This window comes from Myzus persicae, unplaced genomic scaffold (genome assembly GCF_001856785.1).
Source record: "Myzus persicae strain clone G006 unplaced genomic scaffold, MPER_G0061.0, whole genome shotgun sequence".
NCBI lineage: Eukaryota > Metazoa > Arthropoda > Insecta > Hemiptera > Aphididae > Myzus > Myzus persicae.
The window spans coordinates 261102-285139 of record NW_019102362.1 but is presented as its reverse complement, the minus strand read 5'-3'; the positions used below and the strand labels follow the sequence as shown (position 1 = coordinate 285139).

At 28.2% G+C, this 24038-nt stretch overlaps 1 protein-coding gene across 10 annotated transcripts in view; it reads right to left on the bottom strand.

Annotated features, from left to right (window-relative positions):
• Positions 1–24038, bottom strand: part of LOC111031940 (multiple PDZ domain protein-like) — a 75011-nt gene that overhangs the window by 17909 nt on the left and 33064 nt on the right. For 9 of the 10 annotated variants that reach the window (XR_002604265.1, XM_022312080.1, XM_022312072.1 and 6 more), the window contains 5 exons: positions 10295–10518; positions 1389–1483; positions 1149–1218; positions 1017–1073; positions 552–605 (listed from right to left, as the gene is read on the bottom strand). Coding sequence is in view for 9 of the 10 variants with exons in the window: in XM_022312080.1 (XP_022167772.1) it covers positions 552–605; positions 1017–1073; positions 1149–1218; positions 1389–1483; positions 10295–10518 (500 nt within the window). In the remaining variant the exon portion in view is untranslated. The remainder of the gene's footprint in view (positions 1–551; positions 606–1016; positions 1074–1148; positions 1219–1388; positions 1484–10294; positions 10519–24038) is intronic. The other variant, XM_022312076.1, reaches the window with a different exon arrangement.

Here is a 24038-nt window from a genome sequence, read left to right as displayed (position 1 = left end):
GACAAATTAGATTTTTCATGAATTATTTAACGATGAAATGAAAAATACCAAACATTATTTTTAGAAGGTAGGTAATAGGAGAAATCAGCCCCTTATTGTGGGGTTGGAAAACGTTAAGCGATTATTTTAAAGTCAAATCAATACATGGCGTTAAAAAAACGGAACACTTCAAATTTATAAAAAGTAGGTATCTAAAATACTAAGTATCTAATAGTTACCCCCTGCTCATATGTTAGCCTCCTCCTAAATAGCATCACTAGTTGCACTAATCAATTCCAACTATGTATATATCTCGAGGAGTTATTATTGAACTAAATTAAGAAACTGCGTCCTGCAATAATGAGGTACATGAACACACTTCATTCGTATTATTTCTTTTTTCACTACGGTTTGCCCTCCTACGTTTGATATGGGTTACATATTTTTTTAACGCAACGTTTATTATATGATATAATAATATGTATAAAAAAAAAAATAGTAAACAAAACAAATTATACGCAGAAATAAAAAAAAACCATCATTCAACGATCCAGTGTGCTGTGTTCTTTTACCTGTTGTGTGGGTGAATTTGTGATTTGGCCTTCGTATGTAAAACTGATACAGGGCTATAGGAAACATATCAAATCAACTGTACTACACAACATTATATATAAGTGATTAATCCTGTGATATTTTTGAGCGTGTTTATTATATACGAATACATCATTTATATATTATATATATTATATATGTATATATTTATATTAAATATATATCTAATGTTTAGGATATGGGTAAAATTAAATGCTGTGTTGGTGTGAACAAAACTCGGAGATTCTTTTTATCAATTTCAAAAATTATATAATATATTTAAATGATATATTATGTCTAAGATATACAGGAATAAGAGCCAAGTGCCCATAATTATTTTATACAGGAGTGTTATTTTATATTTTACAAGGTTATAGTGTTTTTATAGATTATAGGTATATATTATAATTTATGTTTAAAGAAAGCATCAAAACAGAAATATTTACCTTCTTCATAGTAACGATCCGTAGGCCTTTGTAGTTGGCATACTTCTCCTCTGGTGTCTGCCAAAAAATTCATTATTTTTAATTGTTATTGAATAAAAGATCAAAATACTATAAAACTAATTAAATTCTAACCTCGTCATCTAGTGTAATAGGAAACTGAGTGATCGGTCGCACCGCCAATTCTTCCAAGGCCGTAGGCCTCCTGCAGGACACATTTAGTAATTAGGTTAATATATTAGGTAGAAAAATGTCCAACTTAAATCATTAAGTGGTCTAGACGTAAGTGGACGGTGTTGAAAAAAATGTAATCCATTAAAAATGTTTTTTTTATAAATGAACACTAAATTAAATAATATAAAAACCAGAGTTTACCTTAGCAGAATTATTTTGTATATTGGTCCCGGTATACCTTTGATTATGGCTGAGGCATTTAGGTGACATCTTCCATGTAAAACTACCCCATTAACCTGAAAAAAAAGGAAAATGTTATTTTCTACGTTCAAAAGTTTTTAATCCATTAGGTTAATTAAGACATTTTGATCGATTCGTTACTTAGAAACATAAATAAATTATGTATAGCAGTGAGCTACATGTATTTTTTTTGCATGTAGTATGGTCAGAGGGGACGCCAATCACAAGTCGAATAACATTAATGAAATTATACGATCCACAAATACTTTTTTTCTTCGTATTATGTATAAAGTAAAATGTACTATAAATAACGTATAGTTTTAAATTAATTGTAAAAAATGCGGTTTCATAATATTTGTGCTATTTTATAAATAATATTACATGTTCTATTACGAGATTATAACATTTTTCACCCACCTGGTAATTTAATGTAACAGACATTTAATACCCATACTAGAAGGGCAATTGATCCACTACTCACCAGGATAGATAGTTATTATTAATTTAGATAAATTGGTAAGTATTAGTTTGAGTGTTGCAAATTACTGCGCAGTATATAAAATGTACCTTAAAATAGAAGAATTTATAGTTTTATAAATAATTCTAAAACTTATTGTGCCAATTGTATATTTATGTTTAAATAAAAATATGAAACTTACGTCGGACATTCGTTGAACAGAAAAATGAATGTGGCAAAGGCTGTACTACAAGTATCGTGACTGCAGAGCACAAATGAATTTTAGAATATAGTTATACGCATTTCGAAATATTCACATAATGCCGACAGTTGTCAAGTAGAAATCGAGCGTTCTTTGTATTTTATAAAAGACAATATTACAAATAATTTCAAAGTACCTTAAAAAGTTATTTGTTTTTTTACTCGTAATTTTTGGTGTCGAATGTCCATTGTACAGATGTCAATTGTTCTGGCAAATGTATGGCCAATTGTCGAGTGTCAAATGTCCGTTTCCATATATTATACTATTTATACTATTTATATTATATAACACTACAGTACTAGCTACGCACCATTATTATAATATAATGATCATTACTTATTGATTCATATTTTCGTGCATGCCAAAAATTGTCTTCAATAACTTAACACTTTTTGAATCAGTTATAGATGGATAATAATTAATTAGCTATCAATGTACTATGTAGATATATTATATACATTTAAAATCATGATGTGGTACCTATAAGATGTCAGAATAAAATAAACAGTTTCAAATAAACGACAAGTACGACAACAATTCAGTTGGAACAGATATAATCTAAACAAATTAAAGATATTTTGCATTTTGTATTGAAAAAATATAATTTGGTGAATGGTGCCCTTAAATGTGTGGTCAATCGCGGTTTTTTAAGCTGTATAGCCTACACTGCTCAAGCCATAATCCAAGACTGGTAATAAAGTCAATTAAAATCTTTTGATTTCCACAAAATGTATATAAATTAAAATTACAACAATCCATGTTTCCGTTATCAACTTAAAACGTTAACAAAAATACAACAATTATAGTTAATCTATAATAATGGCGGTTTCATATGAGAGAAATAGACTCTCTATTGATATAGAATTCTATATTAATTAATGAAATTGTAAGAGTGGAAATAAATGTGGTCAATTTAAATTATTTTAAATATTATTTAATGTAATAAAATTTATTTTTCTAATGCGTTATAACATGACGATTGCAGAAATAATTTAATAACGTAATGCATAGATTATAACAAATGTGTATTGTGTTTATTTGGTAATTATTAAAATTTAAAATATTTTATGAAGAAAGCATGAAGTTGATGAATAATTAATAATAATTAAAAGTGTAACTACGATTAGCTGGGTTTAAATGGAGAAACGACTGCACACGGAGTGATGACAGTTCGTTATAATTGGGAAATACAATTAAATTAAAAAATCAGGACAGTAATACAGGATATAATGCTGAACAACATTGTCTCGGTCAGATCAGATTGACGAAGATAATGCACCAAATGGATATGGTTTATTATTATACATTTGACAACAATATTAAATTAATGATAAATAGTCTGAAATAGAGTTCGATTAAAACAGAAATTGCTAAAATTTCTTTGATATTATTTGTTTTTATTTCCGAGTATTTATATAATATATAATGGAGTAAAAGTAACATAAATATTAATTATTCACCAGGCTGAAAGTAAATATAGAAAACAGACGAACTTAAGATATGACGTTCAAAGTCTAATTTATTTATAGATGATTAATTTTATTATTTTTATATTATGTATTTAATAGGTGTATTATATACAAACACAAAAAAAATATTATAATAAACATTATAACTCCCTAAAGTGTAATTGAGTAGTAGTGAATGTAATACGAAGTACCTAACATCTAAAATACTGCAGTATTATTAACAACTCAAATTTAAAAAGGTCATAAGTACAATATTATTATTACATTGTGAGTATTTTTTATACAAATAAAAAATAATGAACAGATAAATCATGCTAAATCATTCGATTTGTACAAAATAATTAAAAGATAACAAGGGACTTTGTACTAAATAATATAAAATAGTGAATACAGTAGTCTCGTAAACCGTAATCAACGTATCCTATACGTATTACGGATGTCTAAGAGACTTTTTGAATTTTAAGTACTTAAAATATATATTATGAAATACAGCAATAAATTTTAAGACGTAACTAATTTTGAAAATGATAAATATGAGCTTTTAAATTATTTTACTTCAAATTTCTGAATACTTTTACGGTTTGTAAATAATATAAATTATAATATAGGTTATTGAACAATGATAATTAATCCTATACAATTGTGGGTAATATTATTTATTAAGTAAGTAGGTACTGTAGTGCATGATATTTCCTGTATTAATGAACTATTATCTAAATTGTTCATTTTTTAAGAATGTAAATTATATTTATAATTATTTTAATAATGTGATTGGCAACTGAAGTAGTTAAAATGAATTGTAATAATCTAAGCAATAGTTTGATATGCTTAAGTAGTAGTAATTATGATACAATAGATATAATATAAATTACTAATTTAAAATGTTTATAATTTATTTTTGTACATACACAAAGAACAAGGAACACTCATTACTTCAGTTTGTTTTTGAATTTTAAAATTTTTTATTAATTTTATCTGCACCTATACAGTTTTAATAAATCATAATCCTAAATATTATACTTAAACAAATTCGAATCTATTATTGTTACAATCAATATGGCTTTTAAACTTTTAATATTTTTTAAATGCAAACAACCCATTTCTTAATTGTCTTTTCTAAAGCAGAATATTTTGTCAGAATCTCAATATAATTAAATTTAATATTTATATATAAATCATTTGTTAATAGTCGTTTTTTTTAACCGTTTAAAGTACAGATAAGAGGTGTGAAGTGGCAAGGATTACACTTAGTGGAATTGTGTAACACTACTTCGAAATAGGTTTAATATTAAACACTATAAAATACTGCAGTGTTATAATAGAAAACTTCAAAGCGATTTTTTTTTTCAAAAACACAACAATCATAATATGGATTAAATTGTCTTGTTTTTTGTGTTCAAAGAATTATCCTGTATATTTATCATTTAATAATAAAAATGAACTAACACAGCTAGATGCAAAAACGTTTTTGAAATTAACAACGTTTCTAGTTTCAAACTAAAATTAAAAAGGAGATCAAATTTTTATTTATTTTAGAAATTATATTTATTCTTAAATTACTGCTGCAGTTTTGTGCCAATGCGTAAATTTATAAAAATAAGTAATGTTCTCTTATTATTTTAAACTTTATAGGTACCAATAATATTACGCAGTGTGTTATAATGCCATTAACTTCTGGTATATTGTACTGTTAGTACAATGAAATTGTACAAAAAAAAAAAAAAACGTGGTTCTAGAAGAAACGCATTGTTTAACGGGCACTTAACGTATTGTTTTACGTATTTAAGTGACCAAAGTGTAAAATTAAAAACCTTCTCGTGTATGTTATTTTCTCATACAAAAACATACATTATATTGTGTGTACTTGATGCATCAATCTTATCTAAATAATCCATCCGACAAAGAAATAATGTAATTACGTGATATTCATAATTTGAAATACAACTGTGTATAATATGATAGTAAATAGAAGTAATAATAATATGATGCGATGAATATAAAACGTCCTAAAAAAAATATATTTTATAATTTATAAAGTTGCATAATACGTATAGAACACGTACCTATACAATATGAAATAAGTACTTAATTCAGTTATATTGAAAATGTGTTTTTATAAAAGAAGCATGTTCTATAGGTACAATAGTGAAAAAACATATTATATACCTTTGACCTTTTGGCCTACTGGAAAACTAAATATAGGTCAACTGTTTCTGTCCGAACTCCGAATCCACTCCCACTTCCATTTGTACATACCATAACTTGCAAAATCGCTCTCTACACATCACGGCTGCGTGTGTCAGCTTTTTTCCGGACCCTTTTTTTGTGATGACAAAAAAAAGCCATTTTCATCAACAAATGTTCGTATATTATATACATTTCAGGATCACTGTGAGCAAACTTTAGTAGACGACTCTTCTCCTTTTATTATTTTTATTTTTTACGAGCGCCGTAAAAATATATATTATTATAAGATATATAGGGTGTGATATATATTACGTAGGTATATACAGCCATTAAAATATATTATGTACATCACTCGTATCCTATAGATCCATTTGAAACAAATGACATAAGAGACTATAAACATATAAAATTGGTTTCGCTGTTTAAACAAATAAAAATCCAGCACTCCTCCTACCCGACGACTCCGAGTCACGGAAGATTCTGAGCCAATATAACGTGATGCATTTTAAATTAAACCCATTTCCCATTTATATACTCTGTCCTGCCTGCACCTGTATCCCTCGTCACCGGATGAATATCAAAGCCTTGGGGGAGTTGTGTGTCCATGAATAAGTTATGAGCGTGCTAAAGGGTAGCTGTATAGTGAACGTGGCTATATTAATATACACGTACGATATAACTTTTTCGTACATACAAACACACGGTGTAAACGTAGGTATATGCATATATTTATATACTGGTACTGTATATATGCGATACGTTGTTATTGTTCGATAAATTTATTGTAGTTTCGATTTTGGTTAAAAGAGGCAATATATATAAAACATTATATATATAATATGTGTAGTGAAGATAATGGTTGCTGTCAGCGATTTGTATTTTACTTATTGTGCACATCAGCTGTACCTATATATACAATAAATATATAAAAATATATATAGGTACATACCTATTATTTTGCGACACCGAACACACGTAGAGGAATCGATGAAAAAAATAGTAATTTTGTGTTCGAAATAAAAATAGGGCGCGGTGTTCTTTTAATATAATTTAAGCTTAAAGCCAGGTGCTCTCGCGGCAGGATGATTTGAATTTCAACACGCCAAATGAAAGTCCGCCTAAACCCATAATCTCACAGAATTGCATAACCTTTAACCAAATCAAAATACGATACGCATTTAATTGCTGCAAAAGAGAACGATGAAATCGAATAGTTTGCCATTTTTTAATTAACTTATTACTTCGTTTAATATATATTCAACTAAATAAACAATATATAAGTATTGTCTGCATTAAACAATGCAGTTCTAGTCAAATAATTGATATTTATGATATATTTAAATCAATAGTTTACAAAATTAGCATTTTGTTAAAGGATTATGCAAACGTAGCAGGGTATTATTTTTTATAAAATATATTACTTGTAAACATAAAATTTATAAACTATAAATATACTAACTTGAATGAATTATTTCTTATACATGTATATAACTGTTTAAGACTTATAAAATAAAAAGTCGATGGTTGGTTTGTTACCGAAATAAAATAAGGGGTAAAAATATATAGGTATAGGTAGTATAAAAGTGTTAGAAAAATATTTATTTTAATTTTTCCGATAGGAAAATGTCTAAAGAAGTAAAAAAATGTACGAAATAACGAGTGTTCGTTGTTAAAAGAACTGAGGGCGTATGTTTAAATGTAAATATATTGTACTATAGATATTTATGTTCACAGCAAAAGTCTTATATAACAGTCACGGCAGAGACATGAACAACATAGAGTAATATTACTCACATAGAAAGAACACTGCAGGTACAAATGATATATGGTGTTCTAACAGGTGGATAGATTTTTATTTTTGACAAAATCCAAATTCAAATGGTCTAATAAATATTACAAAAATTACAGAAGAAATGGGATCGGGCGATTTAATGTGCCACAACACACACACGACACAAGCGTAACACACCTATATTATACACGTATATATATATATATATTATGATATAACTATTATTAGGTCATATAGTCATATAGTCATATTATATTATATTATTGTATTACCTATTTTGCAGATACGCAGGCCTGACAAGAGGGGTGAAGAGAAAAATCCCCACGGGTCCGGCATTCTGAAGAGGATCGAAAAATTTGGGACTATCCATCAATTTTTACTAAAGAAACAATTAAAAATAAGAATTTGATGAACACGGAAGAACAAATTAATTTCTAACAGTTACCCGACAAAGTAAATGGATATCAGTGGTCAAAAATAGTGGGGCCCCCAAATAATGGGGGTCCTGTGTACACTGCATGGTGGGCAGGGCAGCTTTAACTGCAGCAAAAGTCTCGAAGACATAAAACAACCGCGGGCGCCGTTTCAAGGCAGTCTCAGTTTCGACTTTCGACGCGCAAACGTAGACAGGGAATATACGAATTTTTCTTATTATTGGGTTATGCAGGTATATCACGCCGATTGGTCCACGGAGTATATATAGATATGTAATGTATAGAATAAACACCGACCGCCGTTGCGGTAAGTTCATAGTATATACATCCCGGTTGTGTGCGCAAATACAATTCCACACAAACGCTGCAACCCCTCCCCTCCCCTCCCCTCCCCACCCCAGCAGTGTTATGGGTGTAACGACTATAACGGGTATGATTTATGCTCGCGGGTATATCACGACGACGGGGCTTTATATAAGCGAGGTAGATATATACTATAGAGGCGACAAAGGTCCAATCGCTGTACGCGTATTATTATTATATTATATACCGACGATATTTTATCATATCATAACAGAACGTATCAGATTTCAATTTGGCCTTAGGATTTTCACGTTACCCTGCACATAATATAATATTGTGTGTGTGTGTGTGTGTGTGTGTGTGTACAGACTGCACGTGCATCATAATCTATAAATATATAAATACATATAATATATATATATATATATATATATACATGATAAACGATGGGAGGACGATATACTTATATAAGTAATATTATGCGTATGATGTATACGCATGCACAGGATATCCTATATGATATGCATATACATACATACAAAATATACGTTACGACGCGACGCTATTGTTATTGAAAAAGCCATTCATAGATTGATTTCTGGTATATATATATATATATGTAAATATATTACCTATATTTATCATGGATTTATTTATTACATTGTGTAAGTAAACACGGTCGTGAAGAATGAGGCTTTTTTCTGCTGCTACAGTACCACCTACCTTACATCGTTACCAATAAAACTATTTTTAGTTAAGGACGATTATTATAAGATCCGGTAGGTACCCGAAATCAATATGGTGATTAATGTATTTTTTTTTTAATACTCCATTATTGAACGTACAACTTAAAATTACCTTGTATATTATTATCTTATATAGCTATAATATACTATACTATTATGGTCGTCAGGCTAAAATCATACAGTTTTTCAATATTGAGAATATAAATAAATATAATAGGCATGTAATATATTTAAATCTATACCTTCTAAAACTCACTTTTAAAATATTATTATGTTTCTATGTTAACAAAAGTACTTGCACTCTTTTATTGAGCGATACTATAAAAATAAAATATTTAAAACTATAATTTCATAGATTTTAAATTTTCATAAATGCGCTTTATATGAATTGATTTTTCGATGATTATAAACATGCTTTTGTTACGAAACCTATGTGCCTCAGGGAAAACTTTTTTGACCATCTAGTACTTTTTATATGCTTCCACTCCTCCATTTAGACCAATTATAAAGACATTATTTTAAAACCATAATGAGCTGAGGAATGCCGTTCTCTTATGCTCCCCTGTGACAACCTGCCGTGCGTGTTAGAGATATTTAACTATACGTATTAAATAAGTGTAGCCATTCAGTTATTATGTTTCTAAATTATGCAAAAGTATAGTTTACCACAAAGTTTAATCAGATAATACATTTTCGTGTTTTTTAAAATAAGTAAAACTATCATAATATTTTCTTTGTATTCTATTTCTATATTTTACAACCCAAAAAATTATGTAATCCTATTGTAGTACTTATCATTTGTATCGTCAAATAAATAAGTATATGAAAGTTAAAGTAGCAACAGGCTCTGATACTAATTTCATATTATCATCGCAAAGACCCATTACAAATTATTAAATACATATAATATAGCATGATTATTAGTAAAATTATATTATATATCTAGGTGCTAGAACAATATATGTATTAAGTCACAGCGCAGATTAAGTTCATTATGTTTAAATCTTAGCATTCCAATCGATTTAAAAAATAAACTTATAAAATAGGTAAGTTGTTATGATATCCGAATGTGTGGCGTATTTGGGTATGGATCGGTGTTAAAAGCTTACGACGTTAAAAAATGTTCGTTAAATTTCCCGAGGGGCGTTCTTTAAATAGTACGTAGCACATTTATACAACGATTCCATTAATCTTTTATTACGATGTAGGATACGTACCTCTAAAATTTCGTCGCCGACCCGTAAACATCCGGACTTCGCGGCCGGACCGTTGGGATTTAATCCGCAAACCATGACCGCCATTTTTGTTCGGTCCTTATGACCGGCCAAACTAAGACCTAGACCGGAACCAGGAGATCTCTCTAGCATTACTACCAACACTTCGTTGATGGAACCACCGTCCTTGACATCACACAGATTTCCATACTTTTTCTTTGCTTTATCTAAAAATTAAGAAAAATTAAAAAAAAATTGTAGTTAATGATAATAATATTATGTAATATAGTTTTTAAATGTTATTAAAAACAATAAAATCCTTATAATAAATATCCTACGCAGCGCACAAAGAACTTGTTATTTTGTTGATTTTAAGAATCATTGTTATAATGAGTTTACTCATTATAATTTACAACTTAAATGGCAAAATAATATATATAAACTGGTAAGTATAGAAAACTGAGCCATAAGTTAATTATTTATAAGCGAATAAAGTATAGAGTATAGATGAACCACGAGTGGAATATTATTGTGCACCACAATTTTGAGTGGCATTCATAATTACCATATATTACTTATTTATTCATATGGCGAATTGATATTATATAATATATAATATTAAATTAAGTTTCATAGACATAACTATAATGACAGTGGATAATAAATTATACGATTTAAAACCATTAACACAGTAACATATAGATATAAAATATAAATTATACATTAATTCATATCAATATTTCTTAGCCATTTGATTGCTTTAAGGGTTAAATTGTAGATCTGTTCGAGTTTTCCTAGCATATTTTCTTTTAGGTTAGTCTTGTAAAATGTGTGCTAAGATCTGAATGCGGCGATTTCAGTCTCTGCAACGTATATTAGGAACGGTATTCAATTAAATGAGTTTTTCATATCTCCCATGAACTGTGCAAATCCACAATTTTAAATTGACCATAATTTCTGGGAAGATTGTGACCGGAAGCTATAGACACTCCTATATACTCATGGGATTCTTAAGGGGTGTATATAATTAATGCTCTAGCTTGAAGATTTCAATTTTTTCCAGTTGCTAGGTACCACATTGTAGCTGTCGTTGTTGTACGGTGTAAATTTAAATAAATTACAACCTAACCCAAAAACTAAGTTTGGAGTGGAGTCTTATTGCATTTATTCGGCGACCAAGTCCACTAGGGCGATAAAAAAAAATTCTAAGTTTTGAGAAGTCAGCACTACAATCTGCGTTTATAATATGTTTTTAGACATTTTTGATGGGGAGCCGATGATATTTCTGTAAGAATAGTTAGGTAAATAGTTTTTAAACGAGTGTCATATCTATAGGGCGTCACACTTCGGGTAAAGTTCATGCTTTATGCTGTGTTCATGGACAATTATTTCTAAGCTGAAATTTGACTTCTTGTTATTTAGTTGAAATACTATAGCAGCAGTTTCAGTTTTGCTGGGATTTGGTTGAAGTTCTCACAGTTTGAAGTATTTATCTATTAAGTTTGGAAATCGTAGTGAAACCCATTTTAAAGCATCAAAAATGTTTTCCTGGTATATGCGATACGATTATGGTCCAGATATACGAATATCTTAGAAACATTACTGAGTGTCTGAGTATATCGACAGTGTAACAATTTAAATAACGGAGCCAAAACGGAATATTAGGGAATGCGATTGGGCCATATATTATGTTTTTTTCCTACTATTTTTTTATCGTTGTCGAGGTGGACGCTATAAAGTGACAGTTACCAACTATGTTTTTCAGAAGAATTTCAATGAATTATCCAAAAAGCTTTTCTCCATACTGTATCGTAGGCGGCTGATATAGGTCGATACTCACTGTGGAAGTTTTTAAGCGGATATTTAAGATATATTTAAACGGACAAATGTCAACACCACAACAACTTCTGTTACTGATGAAGCTGAATGGCAAATGCATAATGAACACCAAGCAGAGTATACTTAAGGCACTCGTATATTTTAAAGCACCAATGTATAATATCGATCGACTACTCACGTTCAAAATGTAATTCATTGATATGTGATTCATAAATTACAGTGCCGTATAGCTATACCCTTTATTATTGCGCCTTCAGCGAAACAAAATTTTGAGCCATCTATATTACTTGTGTTAGTCAAAACGTTCAATGTGGTCCGTACCCCCTCTCCTACAAAATAATTCATACGTTCTTACTTTTAATAGTTCCATACAGCACCACTTTCACTGTTTAAAATGAGCTTTACTGGACCTTTTACACCCTAACGATTTTTTTTAAACAAATATACTCTAATATACTCTAATATTATGTACTTGCAGTTGTATTTTTATTCCATCATTGTTATTATTATATATTTCATTGTAACTGTACTTGGACCCACCTGGGCGTTTACACCAAAAAAAGAAATAATAAATAAAGCGTTTTTTGATAGCCATTACCATAATACTATATAAGTTTTAGCCATTTCAAATTTGCGGTTGTGCCTATGTTAAATAGTGCGTATTCCGCGTGGAGTCGCTCCACGCATAACACTGCTGTGAATAGTGTTAATGGTAGGCGCTCACGTTGATTTGGTTCTACTATTTTCCTCCCCTAGTCTACCGAGTATGTTTAGTTTTTTGGGGTTTTGCGACCAGAGCCGATAGGCGTAGAGAGCAAAAATTTGTTATACTTGAACTTCCCCCCCCCCTCAAATATATATAGGTTAGGTCACAACGTCGGAGTTTCGATCGCCCATCGCTAATACAGTATTACCGTCAACAGCAATGTTATACGCTTTGAGCATGTCGAGTACGTATACGCCAATACGTACAATTTACCATACAACCGAAAAAATACAAAACGATTTATATACTATCATTTTATTTTTAACCATAAAAACAGGTTGTTTAAAAAAAAACACGAGGGGGCGGTTAAGTGTGTATCGTTCCGTTTTACAGTTTCACTTAAACAATACTAGTGCCCCGAATTTTAAGTTTGATTGTCCATAAGCAGTTCCAACAAACGTACATCTCGTTCAACTGTTCAACAGTACCTATATTACACATATTATATTAAGGTAAACTATAGAAAACTGAGAAAATTACGCAAGTAAGTAAATTGTAAGGTACCTGATTCTTTTTTTTACTATAAGTTATCACCCATTTCTTATCATTAAAAATAGAACTACTTTACAGTTAACTTACGAAATGTTTTCAGTTTTTCTTAGTTAACAGTAATATAATACGTGTAGTGTACTCTTGAACAGTTAGATGAGCAATAAAATAGTATTATTCGAGAATTTACATAGTTTTTGTTCATACTGTTGTCGTCAAACTTATCGAGAATATGTACTCTTTATCACTACAGTTTATGGGGTTATGTTAGGGCAGATTAGGCTATGTACATTCTGCTATTAAACGCATTTACACGTTTTAACAATTCTAAAATGCTTTACTTGCCAGTTTTTATAAATAAATTATAAATATCGTGTATGGGTTTTGCGCCCTAATAATTTCTGAGCCTTTGGCGATCGCTCATGTCGCCAACCTCTACATCTATAAGGTACTGATTAATTACACCGAGTTATTGAAAAACAATGAGCGTCGTCAAAACGCCCATATTGTTACGTCGATGCGAATAATGACATCCGGCCGAATCAGCAGTGCACCCGGCACCAACGCTGTGGTGTTTACTGTTCATGTACGGAGAACCCAGGAAATACTATCTATACTAAGGTTCCCAGAAAATATAAATATGTATGCACTTTGAAAACAACAACGTTAAAACTTTAATTTCAATCTTACACGAGTAAAGCTTATAAATTTATCGGCAATATATGCTCTGCTGCAGATGAAATACAAATACGTATAATTACGGGTTAATCTCTACAATAGAACCACCCATACCCGATACACAAAATGTAATCTATATAATTACTTTTAAATACACTAATTATGGATACGGATCCTGTTATTGTTTTATTTTAATTTATTGATTTGCAGGTAATTCATAAGTTCAGTTAATTAGTATCTACCCTTAAGAACATAATGTAATAATCTTGTAAACAGCTATAACATATGTTATTTGTCAACGTTATGTACTTTATGTCGATGAACGGTGCAAGGGTGTAGGTAAATGGAGCAAAGCCCTTGAGAAATATTTTTCAAGCGATAAATCGTAGAAACGTCAATATTATAATATTTCAGCTATTGTTTGATGAATGATAATAAATATTATTTCTTAAAATTTGGTTCAATTATTATTGTTCATTGATTGGTTTAATTATATTTGAATGTATAATACATGATCATGCAAAATCAAAAAAGTAATATCTATAAACGTTTTATGTAATAATATCAATAGCCAAGACATAAAAATGTATAGAATTTAATTTAACTGCAGTAACTTGTACTTATACTGCAACTTTTTAAATTATTATAGTTAGTTATTAATTATTTTGTTATCAAGGTGAAGTAAATAATAAATTGGATAAAAGTTTCATTTCGGTGACCATGTATTGAAGTTTATTTTTATACTGGTCTAACCTCTTATATTTATGGATCAGCTTTTAGTACCTATAGGTTATTCATTTTTAAAAATGAAAATTGTATGTTCTAATATTTATTTTGATACACAAAATAAATAAACAAAATAAAAAATGAATTAATAAAATATTCTAACTAGTTTAATTCATCTACATTAATAACTAATAAGTAGCATTACTACATTTCATATTCAATGAGGATAAATCAGAAATTAATTAATGTTATGAACATTATAAACGAAATATGAGTATACATTGACAAAACCAAGTGTACATTTTAGTCTTCACTACACAACAAATAAAATACTTATTTATAGTACATATATATGTAGGTACTCGTATTTATATATTTGTTTATATTTATTATTCCACAAATGGGAACATGTATATTATGAGTAACGAGCTACAAAGCAAGAATATTACTCAGTTCGTTAAAAGTAAAATCGTGCACGATTCATAGTTAATTATTACGGGCATACACTTAAACAAAACCACGGCTTTAATAATAAACATATAATATAATATACATTAATAAACTTATAAACCTAATAAAATGATTGCAATCGAAAATATAACCATCACACAAAGTCACCCAGTTAATTAACAAAGTTCAAAACATTATAGTATAAACACGATACATATAAGGTATTATACAGAAAAAGTCTGTTAACAGATCAAGCTCTATCATGATGTGCTAGCGGTGCAGTAAACACTATTCACTATTTAATATATTAAGAGTTATGACAATAAAACGAAAAAATTGTGAATAAAAATTCTTCCAGAGCTATGGAAAAATAAAGTTATTATAATTTACAAATCATTAGATATAGTTTATTAAAAACTGAGATCACAATATTATGTATTTTATATTATTATTACTTTATACAATCTACTTTTATACACATTACATACTGCTCATATTTTTATTTTTCGTATAAGTTACATCGCTTATTTTCGAATGAATTGTCTGTTTGTAATTAAAATTTATTAAAAAACACAAGAAAATATTATCTATACGAATACTACCACATTTATGTACTCGTAGACCGTAGTTATGTTTTAAGTTTAAACATCATTTATGCATCAAACGTATAATTTGACAATATATTTCCTGTCGTTTGAAATAGTTATGTATTATAGTATGTATATTATTATTGCATTTTAACAAGACATTCCAATGTTTAAACGCTAGTCTAGTGTTGTATTCGATATGAATGTAGTCACTATTTCATATCGATAACATAATTATAACATATAAATTTAATTAATTCAAGTATTGAATGTTAGATGATAAATATTATTCATAAATCATAGACAACTATAAGAATAAGAATAAAGAAACAGAGAAGAACAAAATATTATTGAAAATATTAATCATACTAAATTAATAACACAACGAAATAAAAAATAAGGATTAGCTTATTGCATTTTATAAGAATGTTGCATATACAACATACATATGAAAAATCTATTACGTTCAATTGCAATCATAATGTTTTAAATTTAAGAAATTTAAAATATTTTAAGCTATTTATATATATCATACTTAACGCATCTATTTACAACGTACTACTGTACGTTGGTATTGATTTTACAAACAATAAAATTATAAAATTATGATATACCTTATAAATTATTAGTTATTACTTATTAGTGTATTACCTATACGCTTTTGTTGATAAAAACAAGTTCAACTTACAATTTTATTAACATAAATAAACTGTAATAGATATCATTAGAAAAGAGGCGTGTTTTGTATCCAATGTTTTATTATTGAATTCAAATTTAACACATCCATTAGTGACCTACTCATTGAAAGAGTACCTTCACGGCTTCACTCGGAAGTCGAGGCCTTCTATACGACAAATCGGCTTCCGCGGTTTTTTCTTAAACAAATTGTATATTTACACCTTTAATTTTCTCCAAAATTATTTTAAAGTACCACGATGGGCGGTCTCTCCAAGAAATATAATACAATACGTACTTTCTATACTAGTACTAAACTCATAGCATTATGATTTATGTTGTTACTTATTTGTTAGTGAAGCATACTTGAATACCATCTTGAACCATTTAAAAGCTCTATATTTATAAAAAATAACAACACGGCGATATGACTATACTCATATAATATTATGTATACTAGACTACCACAATAAACAATAAATTAAAAAAATATATATCTTAATTTATCGATTAGATAAACATTTTCAAGTACATAATATTTCATTGCGGAATATTGTTTTACATTTTACAAGGTTAATTTAGTTAATACTAAATACACACAAATAGAATAGAATATGACCCGTCGCCACGTGCTTAAGTTTCGTGCATTGAGCCCCTTAATCGATTTGTAGTTTTTGCTGCAATACTCAATGAAAATCGTTTGTTTTGAAAACTCGAAATGTATGAACCCTTGAACTACTTATACGTATATGATGGATTTTTTTATACTACTTATTAGAGTGTCCTAGCTGTAGTGGAGACACAAACTTCAGTGTTTCAATTAAAATACTACTTTTCTACTGTAAATTATATATATAGTGGATAATTTTCTGAATTGATGATTCATAATTGATGACTATCAGAATCAAAATAATTCTAACTAGTAATTGTTGAGTTATTCAATTTTGTATATTAAGGATGATAGCTCCATGATAATGGGTTTATAAGATATGGTGATAAACATTTTGTGATCAATTCTAATCACATCAAGTATCAGCATTCATAATTTGTAAGAATGTTCCAAGTATAATTAAATACTAGATCTAATATTACATATATTTTATATTCTTGTAAAAAGACTATATTTAAGGACTAGTACAAACAAATTCAATAATTCGAAAAAATGCACCTTGTATATTGAGTATATTAAAAAAATTCTAAAAATTAAAATGTATTCCAAATAAGGAAAAATGGGTATATTAGAGCATATTGAAAAAGCATGCTAAAAGCATAATATGAGGACAGGTTATATTTTTAAACATGCCCGGAAGATTTCCGGAAAAAATCGATAGTTTTTCAACAGTATTACAAAAACTAAATAAAAGGCCAACGCTAGAATATAATATGTATTCACAGAGGAAAGTTGTATTTTACTAAATCCTATTTAAAACGCTGGGAAATGAAACTTTATTTAGTCCACCAAAGGTACTTTTTTAACGAAAAACATTGTGTCATACTCTCAGTAAGTTATTAATATAGTTATGAGAAGTATTATAAAAAGAAAATTTTTCACAAAATATTTGGTATTTAATTTGTTTTTATAAATATAATAAACAAACCAACCTAAAAGTTAAAAGTTAAGACAAATATAATTAAATCAAAATATAATATAACTTCAAAATATTATCTGGTTCAAGATAAAAAAAAATCTTCTATACAAACAAGATGCTTATTCTAACAGTAAACACTTAATTACATCTCAAAAAGTATGAATGTTTTTAGAAATATTTTATTTGCATCATTTGAAGTCATAACAAAAGAACATTTTTGAAAGAACGTTGGATTATTAACTATACAATTTTATGTTTAATATTTTTTAAATGATGACAAACATTTTTATTTTCACATATTCTAAGCAGTGTATTTAAAAAAAAAACTAAATTCATAAAATTGAGTATAAAACTTGTAATTTAGTAGTTGATTAACTATAAACTTATAACTTATAAGCATATTTAGGTTTTAGTTGAGTGGAGTGGACTGATATCTCACAAAATGTTGGTCCACTATGACAACAATATTACTATAAAGTATTATTATTCATTAATCCAAACTTTGAATACTTATAAGTTATAACTAACTGATTAACTACTTTTTTAAATATCGTATTTTATACGTAAAAATTCTCAAAAAAAGATTTTACTATAGAATATGAAATGAAAAAAGGTAAAAACTGAAATGATAGCAATCAAAAATAGGTAAGTACCTAGTAAAATTATGGAAATTACGAAAATTGGTCAGAAAAAACTTGTACCCCCGCTAAAACATATCTATGTTAAAAAGTTAAAAGTTAAAAATTGTTTTAAGTACATTATATTCGTAAAGTTTAATACAATTTTTAAATGTTGAATAAACTTTAAAAATTAATTATTTATCACAAATTGCTTTTACGAATACTTAATAGCAATTAGTAATACCTATTATACCCTAATAGTTAAACTTAATTTTTTTTTTAATTAAGGGCTACTTTATTGGCCGATACGACACCCTGTATAAAGTAAATATAAACATACACAAAATTGAATATACATATTATATATTATGTATATATAATACGTACTTGCACACATATATAATATGTTCACGCGTGTGTATATATAACGGTGGCGGTTCAGAGGATGCGACGACGCATGAATGACCCGCATCCCGAACGTATCGATTATACAAAATACCACGCGCTACTGTGCGTACACCTACCGAACACTTCCTCATCATCCACTTTTATCGCTATCAAGCAGCAACCCTCCCCCGGGCTCGCTATCCCTTTACCGATCGTCATTAAGTAACAATTCCTAAATGGCCTTGGATATCATAGGAATATGTGAAGCACGCATAACATGCTTCGATCGGAGTATAGGTATTAAATATTATATCTTATACCCACATCCTACATGTAGGTACTTGGTAGGTACACATCATATTTAAAAGGGTTATTATTACTAAATCATTTTCATAGGTTGGGCGAATTGCAAACATTTAAAATAGTAAAACCCTTAACAGGTAATTATAAATAGTCTATGATACACAATTTTTTATGTATACTATCTGTATGTATTTACACCTATAGTAGACACTAAACAGCCACATACCTATACGTACAACGTAGAATAAACGGTTAATATTATATACTTAGGCTACTAAATAATTGTATACATCATATAAGATATAATTTTCTACGCATTATATAATTTGATTATAATTTTTAATGCCATAAACACGGATCCTGCATAAAAGAACAAGTATTTAAAATTATGAATTAAGCATTAAGTCACATTTATTTCCTCAGAAATTATGACTGCAAAGTTACAGAGACAATTTTTTTTCTTCAAAAATTAGATGTCTTTGTTTGAAATCAAAATGTTAAGCAAAATATAAAACTAATATAATAATTTATATGATGTCATGTGAACACGTCGAGCACTACAGTATAATTATAATAATATAGTAACGTAAATTAAAAAGGTAACAAAAAGTATTTCGTAACTTAATAAAGAATAATAAATAATGATTCAAATTTAACACTCAATTTAATAATATGTATTAGTAAATATTATTGAGTGGGTACACACAATGAATTAAAACTAATACCTATATATTGGGAGTGTAATATTGTTTTATTATCTCTGTATATTAATAACATGTAACTTTGTTTTGATTCGCGATTTTTGTTTATATACAGAGTATAACAGAGATAATTGATTAATGCAATAACTTTTGTTACGATCAATATTTTAAAAATGCTTTAATTTTATTTCTAGAAAATGAAAACTTTGAAATTTGATTCAAATTTTTTTGGAAAAGTTCAAAATAGCCAATTTGTAAATCTGATTATAAGAACAATTTTTATGGTAAAAACATTTGTCCAAGTAAAATGGTTTAGTTTTTAGATTTTTTTTTTAAATATCAATATTATTTTTGGAATAAAAGTTCACCATTTTCATTTCAAGTCGTTTAACCAATAATCAATATTTTCCTTTGAATTCAATTTGATGTATGAGACTTAAACGGAAGCTTGCATAATTCACTAATGAAAATTGGAATGACAACGAGTTTCCGTCTTGTAAAGGTTGGGTAATTTTCGCAAGAACATATCATGTCGAATAATTAACGTACCTATATTATAAGTGTGCGCAATACACACAGTGACGAAAACTAGAAAAAATATCATAAAAAGCGGAAAATAAAACAAAAATATATAGGCTTTCATATTTTTTTAACGCTATCGCCAGTGACCTCGAGGTCACACCTGAGAGAACAAGATCTTTCGTACACATATTATAGAGGTCTCGATCTCAAAGATTATTTAGAAGTTTGATGCTATATAAATTATGTAGGTATACGTATTACACTATATCTTATATACATATACCTACCCAGAAACGGGTTTAAAATTGTATGTACTATGATAACATAAGTATTGTTATTATTTTTCAAGAGGATTCATATTATAAGCTATAACATATCTACAACATACAATATAATAGTATTAACACACACGTGTGTGCCGAATTGTTTTAATAAGGCATAGACAGCAACACACTGCAGCGGCAGCAGTATGGCACCTATACATAATACGAATAGTATAATACAAATATCGTGACGAAAGGTGTTTTGGCGTCCGTATAGGTATCGAAATTTGTTATTGCGCAAAACCGATAAATAACAGGATAGGTATTATAGTATTATACACTGCAATTTAGTCAAAAACACACATAATATACACGTGTACGTAGATATATAATATAGGTATATACAGCCATACAGGTAGGTTAGGTTATTTTATATATAGGTATCTAAATAGACGACAAGTATATACTGCTGCTCTGCTCAGTCGATCATTCGTCATTAAAAACTAGAAGTCCTAAACAGCTAATAATCATCGTATCTCTAAACGTCACGCCCGAACAGTTATTAGCGCGCTTTCAATCATTTTCAAGTGGCCATTAATTAGAGTATATATAATAATATACATCACACGCAAACGTGCGTCTTCAAGGTTCCGAGTGAATAAATATACGCACAACATAATATTTTATACATTTAACTATACAAGTATAAAACATTATTTTATTGCGTGCACCTGAAATATTCGCGATGTGTACCTATATATATTGCAGCAAAGATACATCATCAAACGTTACTTTTTTTCAAGTCCTAAAGGATGTATAGGTACCTCGTGTACCTGTTCTATATTTTCGAGTAATAAACAATATGATGGCGAAGCAATAGAAAATAAAGTGTATAATTTGTCCACTGTAACACACGCATATTCGTACTGTAACTATATATCAATATTAACTACAGAAACTTTACTCACATTGTGAGAGTCATTTTCTAATCATGCATATATATTTATAATAACTAAACCGTTATAGCGTCACAAAATATATTGCATAGAGACTGAGATGTTGCAGACCGGTTTTAAATACGTTAAAATGATTCGGTACTTAATAGACAGTTGTAATTAGGATAGCACCTATATACTGATGGGCACAAATTAAATCGATTTTATTGCAAATAGTATACAAAATAAATGAAAGCAATGAAATTGAGACATAACATGAAGTCAAGGCCATACATGTGAAATAAGGGGAGAGGGTGTAATTTCAAACTTCACACCCCGAAATTTTATTTACGAAACATAACATAAATTATAATAATTGTATAACTTATAGCTGTATTAAATCATTATTATTATAAGCTCGACTACTGATCATCTTATAATTGCAATCAAATAATTATAGGTTATATATTTCGACTGGACATGTCAGCGGTATTAATAAAAAACTAATGACAAAATTACAACTACCTAATTGATTTGTTTATAATAATGGTAAAACATCAAGTTATGTAACATTATATAACTACCAGCGATATTATAGTTATAAATATTATATTTAATATTAATAAATAATATATATATATATTATTAGGTATTGTATTTAATAAACCATATAGTTAAATAAAAAATATTAGTTATATTATAAGTAAAAGTAATCAAAATTAATGAAATTGAACCAAAGAAATACATCTTTTCGCAACTAAATGATAATAGATATTATTAAACACCAAGGTTTAAATAAAGTATTTATTTTTCTTGTCACGTGATATCCACTACAAATATAAGTTTCATTTTTTCAATAACTCTATAAGTTATAACATATTTATACATCGATTTTATTATAAATGTTCAGTTATTAAATTAAAAGTTTATTGTTTCTATTCTTTGTTTTATAAAGGTCAGAAAACATAAACAGAGAATAGTGATTATAAAACAATAAAAATGATTGATATTGATGTTTTACATATTTTTTACTTTATACTGTATCTATAAGATAATAAGCGACTTATCAATTAGAATAGAGTTTTAATGTTATTATAAAATAAAATTGCGAAAACCAATCGAAATTTCCAATGTGAATAATTTGATAATTTGATTAGTACGTCGATTATTTTCAAAAAAATAAACGCGTACCTCTTATATACATATATACCCCCTCCCCTTATACGTCCTACATAATATATTACAATTATTACATAGACAAGAATCAACAGTAATTGACAATGAATGACTTTCACGTTCTTATGAGCTACAAAGTCATCGAAAATCAGGGGAAAAAGATGATGTTGACTATGAGTTTATAACATCCAGTTGTCCTCCAAATACAATTCCATATAAAGCAATTTTTTTTCACTTATGGTTTATATTATTTTCGTCGATAACGAATTTTTGTGTTCAATAATTTATAAGCATATTATTGTTTCAACAGATTAATTAAATTAAAGATATATGGTAAAATTAATGTTTTTTTATTGCATATAAGGGATATATATACAGGAAATGCTATAAAGATTGATATATATATATTATGTATGAATTATACAACATACATTATAACATTTTGATAACAAAAATACCATCCACCTTTTTAAAAAGTCTGAATCACTGATGCTCCTATAAAAATTAAAAATTATAAAATACTAAATAGTGCATATTTTTTGTAAAATATAACTCTTAAAAGATGATATTATTTAAGTTATTTAGTATGAATTCATAGAATCTACCTTGATCTTTGTTCAATTTCCAGGAGAATGAATTGTATATTATTCGTAAAGAAAAAAATGAAAACGTTTAATTACATTATGTTTTACAATATAATCATTTTCCTGTAATTTAAATGTATATTAAAACAGAACACAATTTAAAATAGCTATTTATCGATAAACATTTAAAGAAATTATTGGTAACTATAGACTATATAGAGTACAGACTATTTACATTATGCAGTGTGTATACCAATCCTCAATTATTTTCAAACCAATCAAAATATGTACACATCAAAATCCTATTAACATAATATAACATACATTTTGGATGTGTGTAATGTGCATTTACTATATTTATAAATTATTACAATTTTGACATCACCCTTGGTTAACCGCAACAATTATTTTGTTGCTATGTTATAGTTCATTTTTCAGCAGGTAAAGTCTTAACTTC